Consider the following 13,404-nt stretch of genomic DNA (forward strand, 5'->3'; position numbering starts at 1 on the left):
GATCTTTCTCTACACCCTAGCTATGACTAACACTACATTCTGCACACTTGTTTCCTTCTCTATGAACGGTATGTTTTGTCTGTATAGCACACAAGAAACAATACTTTTCACTATGTTAACACGTGTCAATAATAAATCAAAATCAAATCGAAATAGGAGGGATAGATTCAGATACTTCAGGCTTGACAGTGTTATTGTACCTGGGGGGGGGGGGGGGGGGGGTGGTGGGGAGACGCGGAAGTTCACATCAACAGGTCCCTGGCGCTGTGAGGCAGCAGTGCTAACCACTGTGCAAAAGTCACTGTGCATGGATAATAGTATCCATTTATCTTTAAGAAGTTACTCAGCCATCGATAAACATACAGCATTAAAAATATTTGTCATCCGTGCAGAAGTCTCCAGCCAACATGTGCCTGATTTCTGAACATTGAAATGGACAGAGTTCCAAAACCTACATATGCTTAGATTACAATCCAATTTACTGAAGCAACTTAATCAATGGTTTTAAAAAATCAATTACTTCCAAACCATCGATTATCAAAAATAATTGAGTGGAGTGTGTGTCACGTTTGTGAAGGGCGACAGGTCAGAATCCAGGAATCAGTACGGAAAGTTTTCACTCATTCTTATATTCCAAGTGTCTAGGAAATCCTATTTCCAATCAATTTACTGCAGCATATTCCATCGCAGGTATGGTACACCAACTCCTTATTTCTGTAACCAGTATAAGGGAGAGGTAATGATTAATAATTACAATTATTTGGAAGTTATTAGTTTTCCCGATTTCCATTTTACATCAAAAGCTGTGTTAATGACCTGAAGGAAAATAGGCACACAGTGAAGGGGCAGTTCGTGCTGCCACTGGCAGTTCAGACACTTTCCAGTGAAAAGCAATCGATCAGCTTGGCAGCAGAATTCACACATGACTGGAGGGGAAATATATAGCAGTGAAATTTGGGAAAATAGCATTTGGGCACGTCTATAGATACTGCCTAAAAATATCCTTTGCAACATCATCTCACATTCTCATTGCCACTCTAAGATCACAGCAAGGCTATATCGGTTTATTAAAAAACAGGTCTGCATTTGTTCACAGCTTCCGAATTGTATGTATCTCAGCGTTAAGGTGAATGAAATGTGATGAGCACAGATCACAACCCCAAACACTGCTGCTACTCTGCTATAGACACTGACAATTGTTGGAACCACAACATTTAAGACACTTTAAGACCGAGTTGCATCATATGTAATCCTTCAAATAGGCACGATTGGCAAGTTTAATGAACACATATTTCTCAATTTTGCTTTAAATATGAAAGGATTTTTAATAGCATTTGCTCACAATCAGGTAGACTACTGAAATGTACAGTGTATTATTCTACTGCTGAAGTGCAGCTGTGAACAATTTGGTCTCCCTCGAACATCGTATGGTCTAACTGTTTTGCCTATTTAGGGTCTTTGAGGCCAATTGATCTTGTGGCAATATTTATCCCTGTTCATTTTGGGATGACAAAAAGGGTGTTCATTTCGGGATATGGTTATACTAGTGATGCCACTTCTATTGCTCATCCCTAGTTGCCTGTCAACACTGGGATTTGAACTACTTGCCTCTACCATGCCAGCCATAAAGATTGCGCTGCCCTATCACAATTAGTTTTAAAGACTATTTATTAATGTCACAAGTAAGCTTACATTAACACTGCAATGAAGTTAGTAAAAATTCCCTAGTCGCCATGCGTCGGTGTCTGTTCAAGTACACTGAGGGAGAATTTAGCATGGCCAATGCACTAACCAGCACATCCTTCAGACTGTGGGAGGAAACCGGAGCATCCAAGGAAACCCACACAGACACGGGGAGAATGTACAAACTTCAGAGTGACCCAAGCAGGGAATTGAACCCAGGTTTCTGGAGCTATGAGGTAGCAGTGCTAACCACTGTGCCGCCCCGCAGGTTTATGGAGAGATGACCATATATTTCTTTTATTTTATAGTGGTTGGAGAAAATTATATACTTAACATTTGGAGGTCACAATTTGAAGTTCACAACTCAAGATGTTTTACAAAGCTCTCTTTTGTTTAAATGTTTCAGGGATGGGTGGACCTGTCCAGTCGCTTAACAAATAAAACAAAGTACAGAATCAAAAGATAATAAATTCAGTCATAATTCTAAGCAACCATTTATTTTGTTGCTAGATTTTCTCCCTTCCTTACTCTTCCTGGGTACAATTCCATTGATGACAACAGTCAGCTGTTTATTCACTTTAGTGGCCATTACTGGGCTGTGATCCTAGATATGGAGCATCAGCAAGCCCTTCCACTATGCAGAACATCACAGGCGAGCTTAACTCTCCCTCTCAGTAACACAGACTTCCTCAGCGAGTTGAAGCAGGAAAGCAGCTCGCCAACTCAGCACCAAGGAGTGGAATCTGGAACCTTCAAGTAGTGGTTACCACCATCGGCGATCTATTTAGCTCATTAAGGGGATATTGATCATGGACTCGGTTGGTAAATTTAACCAGTGGAGGGTTTTCTGGGGATGCGGTATTTCCAGATTGCAAACGTGGACCTGTCTGAGGGTCAAAGAAATCAACAGCATTGCTCCAGGAAGCACAAGACATCCACAGACACACCTCCGAAAAATAGTTCTGAAAGTCAGGAAGATCCAAAATAGCACAATTCCTTAGCCTGAAAACACTCTTTAAAATTGACAGTAATTAGATGTGTGATAGGTACAGCATACAACATTCTTTGGGACAAGAGAATGCACCTCAAAAATACTTGACCCCTTTCTCCTTCACTCCCTTCTTCCTTTAATTGCCGAACTTTAGCAGCTATACACAAGTAACAGCTACAAGATCTGTCACAGGCTGATGCAATCTTTGGACAGTTTAATTTAAGCCTAGACGTCAACCAGTAGTGTTAAGCAACATATCAAGCCTATTAATATACAGGTAATTTATAGATTGTGGAGTCCACATGCATGTGGACAGGACAGTCAGCAAGAATTATTTGAAAATGTACAATTAATATTTGACTTATTACAGAGGTGACTACATAATTTCCCTGTAGTAAATCTGCAGTAAACCTTTGCAATTTTGCTCTCCAGTGCAAAGCATTAATTGAGCTGATTTACTACTAGCCTGGACTGCATTTAGCATCAATACATTATCACACTATAATTTATTGTTAGCCACATAGTGATTCTAGATTCCAGAGATTGCACAGAGGGAACATTCCAAACCAGGAGCACAGCTTATAGACGGACTATAAACACAGGAGTGATTTAAAATGCCCTCTGGGGGGGGGAAGGCTGTTGTGGGGAGCAGAGGCCGTGTGCTGTACTGCTCTTGCTTCACAAGAGACCAGGAGCTAGCCTTTCTTTTAATGACTCCAGCTGTGGGTGTGTGCTCCTTTACTCAGCTCCTGTGTAACAAATAAAAGGAAAGGCTTCCTTGTTCCTACAACCAAAACAACGCCACAAGAATCTGTCAATAAATGTCCATCAAGTTTAGCCAGATGTTTGATAATTCAATAACTTATTTTCAGATCTCTACTTCAGTCGGTCATGCCATCATCTACACAACTTCCCTGATAAGCCCATCTGTTAGTCTTTAGACTGAAACCCCTCTCTTTCCATGCACAAATGGATCAAGCTGCGCTTAATAAATAGGAGTCGTTAGCTCTTTTTTATTAATGACGATTTTAATATACACGCTTGAGGAGTGAAATTAAATACAGCACAGCAATAAGAATCTCTATTACATGCACACAGGCAGAACTGATCCAAGGGAAACTGGTACCGTACAGCAAGTACATCTTAGGATGACTGGTCCTGTGGAAAAAAAACAATAATTCCCAAAATTAGAGTTCAATTCAGCAGAATTATAGAACAGTGATGATATTTTATTACAGTTAAAGAGGCACAGAAAATTACATTAACTATGTTGCTCCCCACAAAGAAAAAACATTGTGCTTAACAAGTAACAGAAAAAGATGGACATTAAGCACATAAATGGGAGAGAGAGAGAGGAAGGGAATTAGAGGCAGAGAAGGGCCTTCAGAAGCAGAGTGAAATAGAAGAGCTTTTGGAAGGAAGTGGCAAGGAAAAAGGATTTGGTGAGAGAATTCCATACGGAACGTATCTACAGCTTTAAAATGATCAATTTTGTTCTCATCTCTGCACTGGCGATGGCCGAAGAACAAATCAACTTCATGTCCTCAGTTGGAGAAATTCTGTACGTGTGAAGCAGCAACAAAGAGAAAGGGGGCTGGGCGTGGGGGTGGATGCACTCTCTCCTGGCTGTACAAGTCACTCCCAGTTTGATCTTGACCATGCAAGCCTAATTTCAGTTAAAATGCAATCGTGTCACATATACCATACAAGCTCAAGTTTAGCGGAGATAAAACACATGCAGCACAGCTTCCATTCCCATTGGTCTACACAGAAATTACAATCTCAATTATATTTCTGTTGTAATGGGATGAAGCTTTAGCAGGTGAATTTCAGTATTTCGGTTTCATTCCAAGTTCAGTGATTTACAACCAAGCGAAACAAAAGGACGTGCTACATTTAGAGCTTATCTTGAGTTTTTATTACTTGTGACCTATCCAGAAAGCTCCTCGCTGAAGTCAGTTTCATGGGTCCTGACTACCCTTTCGAATCTATAAGGGGTCACCCTTCATAATGCTGACAGAATATTTGCCTACAGAGGGACTGATAGAGAGTCCAATCTCCTCACCTGAGACTATAGTTTGTAGCAGGGGAATCGTATCCGACCGCCAACATCAACATCCAGCCACCTCACGAAGAGATAATTTACACAAACTCCAATACACACTATTCTGGATAAAAACACGAGAGATGCAAATCACAGAATCCCACAGAGGAGGCTGCCATTCGGCCCATTGAGTCAGCACCGACTCAGCATCTGGCCCAGGCCAATAACTCCATGTATTTACCCCACTATTTCCCCTACACACTGGGACACTAAGGGGCAATTTAGCACGGCTAATCCACCTAGCCTGCACATCTTTGGGCCATTGCAGTTTAAGTTTCAGGCCATATTTCTTGATATTGTATAATCTGATTTGAGAATAAAATATTCAACTGCTATGTAACTCAGCATTGAAATAGAGCTCATTTAAAAAATGAATCAATTTCATATAACCAATTAGCAAAAGAATTGACCAGCCTCTACCAGAAAGCTTGCAAAACGACCATCACTTGAAATTGGCTGAAGCTTCCTCAGGAAGACGCTGGTATTTTGCTAAAGTGTTTTGTTAAGATTCAACCACACAAGCAATATTTTACATGAATGGTGATAGGGAAATTGTGTGCGACCTCATTGCCCTTTGGTCTGGGTTGGGAAAAGCAAATTTTGATTCTCTACCCATCACCCCTTGCTGCACCATGCATGTGCACAAATATCAGGCAAGGACGAGTAGATTCGCTTCCATGTTCCCGATAGTTAATTACATCTTTTCTGTTGGACAATGAGATCTCAAGAACCTGGTTCTATGTTTAGATGTCCTACAGCTATTATTTGCAAGGTCAGTAAGTAGATAATATTTTGCAAATATGTAGTTCAACGGAAAATGGAGGAAACATATGCTCAAGAAAAAAGTTCATGAATATTTTGAGTTCACTTGGCAGGCATCCTTGTGCAGAGACAGAGGAACTAGTCAATGTCCATGACACAATGTCCTATAAGGAAGGAAATCTGCCGTCCTTACCTGATCTGGCCTACATGTGACTCCAGAGCCACAGCAATGAGGTCGACTCTCAAATGCCCTCTGAACAAGGGGACCTAGGGATGGGCAATAAATGCTGGCCAGCCAGTGACGCCCATGTCCCACAGATGAATAAAAGGAAACAGGAACTGCAATAATAGTCACTGAAAAGTTGGAGACAAATCACAACCATAGTGCAAGATTCCCCAATCCATTGACCTCACTTTTGTCTATAACATCCAGTGGGGAGTTGATTTAGGTAATCTGCCTTCCCTTCAATCTGAAGCGATGGCCCACCACGCTGATCAACCCCTACCCAGTAGGATTTATGACAAGAGTTTGGCAGAAATGCAATAGACTACTAGGTCTAGTCCCCTTTGACCATAATTCTAGTTTGCTTGCATATGTCAGCGAGGGTCAACAGAAGTTGAAGGAAAACTCTGTCGAGAGATTATCCGATTCTCCCAGCATCCCCGAATTGTAATATTGATCAAAATATCAAAGATAAAATACAGTACTGGTACTTACTTTGACAAACTTTCCATACATAAGATATGGAGACTGGAAATCATTCTGGCAGTTAGCATAGGCCATTCCTAAACCCATTCCTGCACCAAAGCTAATAGGCCAACTGCGCCCTGCACAGAGGAAAAACAGAACATTAGGCTCGATGCAAATACCTGGAGCGTGGAAATAATTGAAATACATTTTGCAATTTATTTACTCAAACGCCATGACAGACTCATTTGCTTTTGTTTCATAGAATAGTGTAGGAGGTTGCTATTCAGCCCAAGTCTACGTTGCCTCTTTCAGAGAGCAGTTTAGTCCCACATCCGTTAATACTCTCCATATCTTTGCAAGCTTTTCTCCTTCAAGTATTAATTCAATTCCCCCTTGAATGCAGCTACAGAATTTGTATCCAGTATTCTATCAGACAGTGCATTCCAAATTCACTCTTTTCCTTTCTCTTCTGAAGCCACGTGTTCATTTCATAGCCACAGTCCAAAATGAAGCACCTCATTCAAGTGACTATTCTTCACAGGTCCGTTTAGGCAGCGAGTGTCAGTACACTATTCAATCATGGCAGGAGGAGGATGGGGCAATGTAGCCCAGCCTAGTCCTTACATCACCCAGTGGTGGGCGGTACGGTGGCACAATGATTAATTAGCACTGCTGCCTCGTAGCATCAGGGACCAGCGTTCGATTTCCGTCTTGGGTCGCTGTCTGTGCGGAGTCTGCACCTTCTCCCAATGTCTCGGTGGGTTTCCTCCGGGTTTTCTCCCACAGTGCGAAAGACGTGCTGGTTAGGTGCATTGCTAAATTTTCCCTCAGGCGCTAGAGCATGGCGACTAGAGGATTTTCACAGTATCACTGCAACATTAATGTAAGCCTGCTTGAGACACTAATAAATAAACTTTAAAACTTTATTGGCTTGCCAGAAATGCTCAGGAGGTACAACTCTGGGGGAGTTTGCTCTTCAGTTGTGCTGACAGACCTACCTCGCCCCTAAAAGTCGCTAACTCAGTATAGACCAAGGGCTATGCGGCTCAGTTACAAAATGGTTGATGCATTTAACAGAGCTATGAGAGGAGCAAGAGTGATAATCATTTTCACGAGCATCATCAAACCAAAGCTTTGCTTTTTCCTGGGCTATAATGGCAACAACACCCACAATACTGCTCAGAGTCATCCTATTAGAAATCATTTTGCCATCCTCCAGTTTATACCCTCCCAGATTTTGCTTCTCACAGTTATGACAGACACTCGATCGTTTACTGTTCCATACACACTCGACAACCACGAATAGCAATACTTACGCTTAAAAGCGACGACGGAAAATACAATTCCTAAGCCAAATCCAACACCTGAAAAGTACAAAACATTTTTTATCAAAACGTGAAAATTTAAACCATCAAAAGCCATAAACTAAAGTACACCAGTCCTATAAATTGCTTGGATTAATGGCATTGCAGCATTTAATATTTCTGCACACTGAGCTGGAGGAGTTATCTATCTCAGTTTTGTAGCTTGTTAATAACCTAATGTCAAGCCAATCAATGCTGGAATGGTCTGGAGACCTCTCCTCTCACAGGCCTCAAGGATCATCAGGGTGGGGGAGGAGGAGGTGTTAAGTAAGTTTTGGCTTTTCATCTTGAAAAAGAATCTTCCTTTGGGGCAACTAACACAATTATAACTTGGAGTCAAGTCATGGTGTTCAACAAATTGCAGGAACTACTGCAGGGGAGAAAACTTCCGCCTGCACAACTGTGAATTTCAGCTTGTCTGGCACTATTAGTCTTAACAGATTGATTGTATAAAGACAGGTACCTCCTAACTCAAGCTAATAAATGAACACACTTCAACTCAGCGCTAATTAGCTCCATGTCAAAGGCTTTAGGACCAGACCTACCCGCTCCAAAACAAAGTTTACAGTTTTTGCATTTTTACATTGAGGGCTCCCTGATGGCTCGATGGGATTATCAGGGATATAGCTGAGACTTACAAACTAAGAGATCTCAGATTCAATCATTGGTTTATCTGGGGGCAATCCCAGTGAGAAAGATGGCTGAGCTTTGCAATCCTGAGAGTGTGATAGCTACAAGAGTGCACATGTGGACACTGACTGACAATCCAGGGCCTAGCTGTGAAGTCACACAAATAACGTGCGCTTTGGTGATGTACTGTACCCCAGCAAGTAGTTAGTGTCTTTGGGGAGGGGCGGTGGGGTGGAGAACGACAACACATTCTGGAGAAATAAATCCATCAAGTTAGAGGATGGGGTACAAAATGTAGAAATTAATTTTCGAAACAAATCAGTTATTAGCTAAAAGGAATTGAAAATGTACATACAACAATCTCACATCAAACCATCACCTTAGATTACTGCAAGCAGACAATTTGGGCACTAAATTGGCAATCAAATTTTAGATCTTAAAATCACATTTTTTATGCAGCATGCAAGGAATTAACTAGAATAACCATGTCCTCAATACTTACGTGCGCAGTGCTAAATAGCAGAAGTATTGGTCACAATCTTTATTTGATTTGTCACATGTATTAGTGTACAATGAAAAGTATTGTTTCTTGCACGCTATACAGACAAAGCATACCATTCATAGAGAAGGAAAGGAGAGGGTGCAGAATGTAGTGTTAAAAGTCATTGCTCGGGTGTAGAAAAAGATCAACTTAATGCGAGGCAGGTCGATTCAAAAGTTTGATGGCAACAGGGAAGAAGCTGTTCTTTAGTTGGTTGGTACATGTCCTCAGGCTTTTGGTATCCTTTTCCTGACAGAAGAATGTGGAAGAGAGTATGTCTTGGTTGGGAGAGGTCTTGATTATGCCAGCTGCTTTTCTGAGGTAATGGAGAGTGTAGACAAAATCAATCGATGGGAGGCTGGTTTGTGTAATGGACTGGGCTTCGTTCACGACCCTTTGCAGATTTTTGCAGTCTTGGACAGAGCAGGAATCATATCAAGCTATGATACAAACAGAAAGAATGCTTTCTATAGTGCATCTGTAAAAACTGGAGAGAGCTGTAGCGGACATGCAAAATTTCCTTAGCCTCCTGAGAAAGTAGCGGCGTTGGTGAGCTTTCTTAACAATAGCGTTGGCATGGAGACCAGGACATGTTGGTGGTCTGGACTCTCGGAAACTTGAAGCTCTCGACCATTTCCACTTTGTCTCCGTTGATGTGGCATGTCCTCCATTACACTTCCTGAAGTCGATGACTATCCCATTTGTTTTGTTGACATCGAGGGAGGGATTATTGTCGTCACTCCTATTGGATATAGGAATACTTTGGGTACACTGCAGGACTTTGAATGTTATACCGTTATTCAAGAATGGGAGCCAGTCAGCATACCATCGGTGGTGGGGAAGCTACTGGCAGTCACAACTCATGGATAAAATAGCCTTATATTTGGAAAGGCTTGAATCAATCAAGAGGAGCCAGGGTGGATTTGTTAAAGGCAAAACGGTACGGGGTGGCACGGTAGCACTGCTGCTTCACAGCTCCAGGGACCTGGGTTCGATTCCCGGCTTGGGTCACTGTCTGTGTGGAGTTTGCACATTCTCCTTGTGTCTGCGTGGGTTTCCTCCGGGTGCTCCGATTTCCTCCCACAATCCAAAGATGTGCGGATTAGGTTGATTGGCGATGCTAAAAATTGCCCCTTAGAGTCCTGAGATGGGTAGGTTAGAGGGATTAGCGGGTAAATATGTAGGGATATGGGGTTTGGGCCTGGGTGGGATTGTGGTCGGTGCAGACCCGATGGGCCAAATGGCCTCTTTCTGTACTGTAGGGTTTCTAAGATTCTAAGAAAACATGTCTGTCTAATTTTGTTGAATTCTTTAGTCAGGCAACAGAAAAAGTTGATCACGGTAGTTTAGATGTTGTATATTTTGACATTCAGAAGGTACTGGATAAAGTGCCATACAGAAGGCTTATTAAGAAGATAGCAGCCTGTGGAATTAAAGAGAAAGTGGCAGAGTGGACAAAATTAAATGTTTGACATAAAACAAAGGGTGGTGGTGGGCGAAAGTCTTTCAGACTGAAAGATGACTTTCAGTGGTGTTCCCCAAGGATCAGTTTTGGATCCCTTGTGTTTGGCATTTTTATATCAATGACCCAGACTCTAGTGCAGGGAGCAGCACTGTAAAATTAGCAGATGATGCAAAACTGGGCAAAGTAATACATAGTGATAAGGATAGCTCTAGGTTTCAGGATACAGACCAGAAGCTGAAATGGGTATAAACTAGACAGATTGAGCTCAATGCAGAGATGAGTGAGGTGTTGCACTTTGGGAGGACTAATGTGGAAATACAATAGACTATTTTATTATAGTTTATAATACTTATTTTGAAAAATGTAGATGAGCAGAGAGTCCTTAGTGTCAATAGATACAAATATTTAAAAGTGGAAGAACAAGTTGTGACTTAAAAAGTATATAGGTTATAGATAGAGGAATGGAATTTAAAAGGACAGAGATCATACTGCAACTTTATAAATCACTGGTTTGGCTGCAGTTATTGTGGACAATTCTGCACACCACACTTCAAGAAAGATGTAAAGCACTTAGAAAGGGTGCAGAGGTGTTTTACAAGAATGTTACCAGGCACGAGGGACTTCAGAGGTTAGAAGAGTTGGGACAGCTCTCATTGGGACAGGGAAGGTTAAGAGGTGATAGAAGAGATTTTCAAGACGAGAGGTTTTGATAGTGTGGACAGAGAAAATTATTCCCTCTGGTGACAGGGTCAATAACTAGAGGTCATAGATTCAAATTCATTGATCTGGAGGGGAGACCTGGAGAGTTTTCCCCCTCTGCGCTGTGGGGATTGGAAATGCTGTACCCAAAATGGTGGTGGGACCAGATTCCATTCATCATTTTAAAAATCTGGCAGCTACTGGAGGTTGAGGGATTCACAGGATTATAAATGAAAAGTGCGGATTTGGGACTAAGTATGTCTGGTCTTTCAAAAGGGCCAGCAAGGGAACAATGGGCTGAATGGCCTCCTATAAGTTTCTGTGATACCATGAATTTTTAAACTCGCTGATAAACTTGATTAACAGCTTTAAACTTAATCTTCAGTCATGCCACAGTTACAAAGAAACCAATTTAATCTACCACTGAAGGTTTTGGCCATTATACCAGCGAGAATTTGAGAACTTGTTTTGTTCTGAGCATTTTTGAACCTCAAAGCCCACTACAATTAACAATTTCCTAAAATACCATGCACAGAAATTATACCTAACTAGTACAAGTTAACCATCAACAAGAATGTACAAAATAGGGAACCATTTCGACCTTTAACCTTCATCTCTGCTGCACACCACCTGTCTCCCAGACAGAGATGCATTAAGGTCTTTTTCTGTTGCCCTTAACCCTAGGGCTGGGGCCCACAAGAAGGGACTTTACAAAGAGGTCAAGTCTGCATTTTGCAACACATCTTTTGTCTTTTTAAGAAAATACATATATAGTCTCCTCTCTGTTGGAAACTGATTTTCACTAACAACTTAAAACTGCTATGGGAAGTTTGTGACCTTTTACAAAAATAAGCTTTGTACAAGGAATTATTTAATCAGGAGAAAAGTAACGCAGGCATGCAGTCAGTTGATGCTGCAGTCAGCTAATTTATGTAGTGGTCACGTTTGGATTGCAAAGCCATTTATGTGCAGGAGTGTTAATCATATAGAACCGCACTTCAAATATTCGAAAAGAAAAGGTGACATACTTCTATTCTAGCTGCTGTATGTTGCAAGGATGAAACTTTGTTTAATCTTTAACGTATGTAAATACATCAAAATATTTATGCAGTCCTGGATAAAATGGAACAGGGTAGACTGAAAGATTCAAGGATATCAAAAAACTCTGCCACTGAGGGGTCTTAGAACAAAAGCTTTGTAATCAGAATTCAAATCAAACTTGTGTTGCAGTGCCGTCCAGATGATCTACAGCCAAGCTAATAAGCTTTAAAACTGCTTTATTCTGATGTGCACAAGACAAGTTTAATTTATTAGTGTCACAAGTAGGCTTACATTAACACTGCAATTAAGTTACTGTGAAAATCCCCTAGTCACCACACTCTGGTGCCTGTTCTAGCACACGGAGGGAAAATTTAGCATGGCCAATGCTTCTAACCAGCACGTCTTTTGGACTGTGGGAGGAAACCGGAGCACCTGGAGGAAACCCACACAGACACGGGGAGAATGTGCAGACTCCGCACAGACCAGGGAACCCAAGCCGGGAATTAAACCCAGGTCCCTGGCACTGAGGCAGCACTGTGCCCCCCAGAGTGGCTGATACTGGGCTAGATATGGGGTAGTGGGTGTCACATGACTCCTATGGAGTCCAATGTACAACTCTGCACTTCATGCAGCAGATAAAAGGCTGGTAGACAAGAAATAAACTCAAAACTAATCAAAAAGGACAAAGACAAGACATTTCAGAGGCATCACTGAAAAAGAAATTTTGCTAAACAAAAATATTAGGAGTGTAGTTTTGTGTGGTGCTTGGAATCCCAACTTTCTGTCTCAGAAGTGATCATTGAGCCAAGCTCCAGCCCTGGACACATTTAAACTCCAGTGATTTTAGCAGCAGGAATACATGCATGCAATCAGCTAAAGACACTTAATACAGCGACCAAGCTATGGCCCATTTAACTTCAATGGTGGAACCTTCAAAGAGTACAGATACAACAGGATTGAAAATCTTGTAGAAAATGGGGCTGCAAAACAACCCAATTAAAAATAGACGTGCATTTATATCAAAGCACTTTACAGCCAATGAAGTACTTTTCAAGTATAGACACTGCTGTGGGAAACATAGTCGCCAATTGGTGCATAGCAAGCTCCCATAAACAGCAATGGAATAATGACCAACTAATCTGTCTTTAGTTGTGCTGGGTGAGGGATCAACATTGACTAGAAACCAGGGAGAATTCCCCTACCCTTCATTCAAAAATGCATTTCATCTGTACATTCCACCAGTCCCCCGATAGTTTTCTCCCACCCTTGCTGTTCAGTAAATTTCTGAATTGTGCGTCATTTGCAAACATTGCAATTCTGCCCTGTATACAGTCATTAATATCCATCAAAAAGAACAGTGGTCCCAACACAGACCCCAGCGCGCACATCCCTCCAGTTTGAAAAAAAAAGACACCACTCACTGACATTCTCTA

The 13,404-nt window shown here is 41.5% G+C and overlaps 1 protein-coding gene across 1 annotated transcript in view; it reads right to left on the bottom strand.

Moving 5' to 3' along the window:
• Positions 1 to 3,681: 3,681 nt before the first annotated feature.
• The window catches only part of micos10 (mitochondrial contact site and cristae organizing system subunit 10), a 29,801-nt gene continuing 20,078 nt past the window's right edge, over positions 3,682 to 13,404 (bottom strand). The window contains exons 2-4 of the mRNA XM_078238950.1: positions 7,548 to 7,595; positions 6,259 to 6,368; positions 3,682 to 3,832 (exon numbers count right to left, since the gene is read on the bottom strand). Coding sequence (XP_078095076.1) covers positions 3,818 to 3,832; positions 6,259 to 6,368; positions 7,548 to 7,595 — 173 coding nt within the window. The 3' untranslated portion in view covers positions 3,682 to 3,817. The remainder of the gene's footprint in view (positions 3,833 to 6,258; positions 6,369 to 7,547; positions 7,596 to 13,404) is intronic.

Source organism: Mustelus asterias, chromosome 22 (assembly GCF_964213995.1).
Source record: "Mustelus asterias chromosome 22, sMusAst1.hap1.1, whole genome shotgun sequence".
NCBI classification, from domain to species: Eukaryota; Metazoa; Chordata; class Chondrichthyes; order Carcharhiniformes; family Triakidae; genus Mustelus; species Mustelus asterias.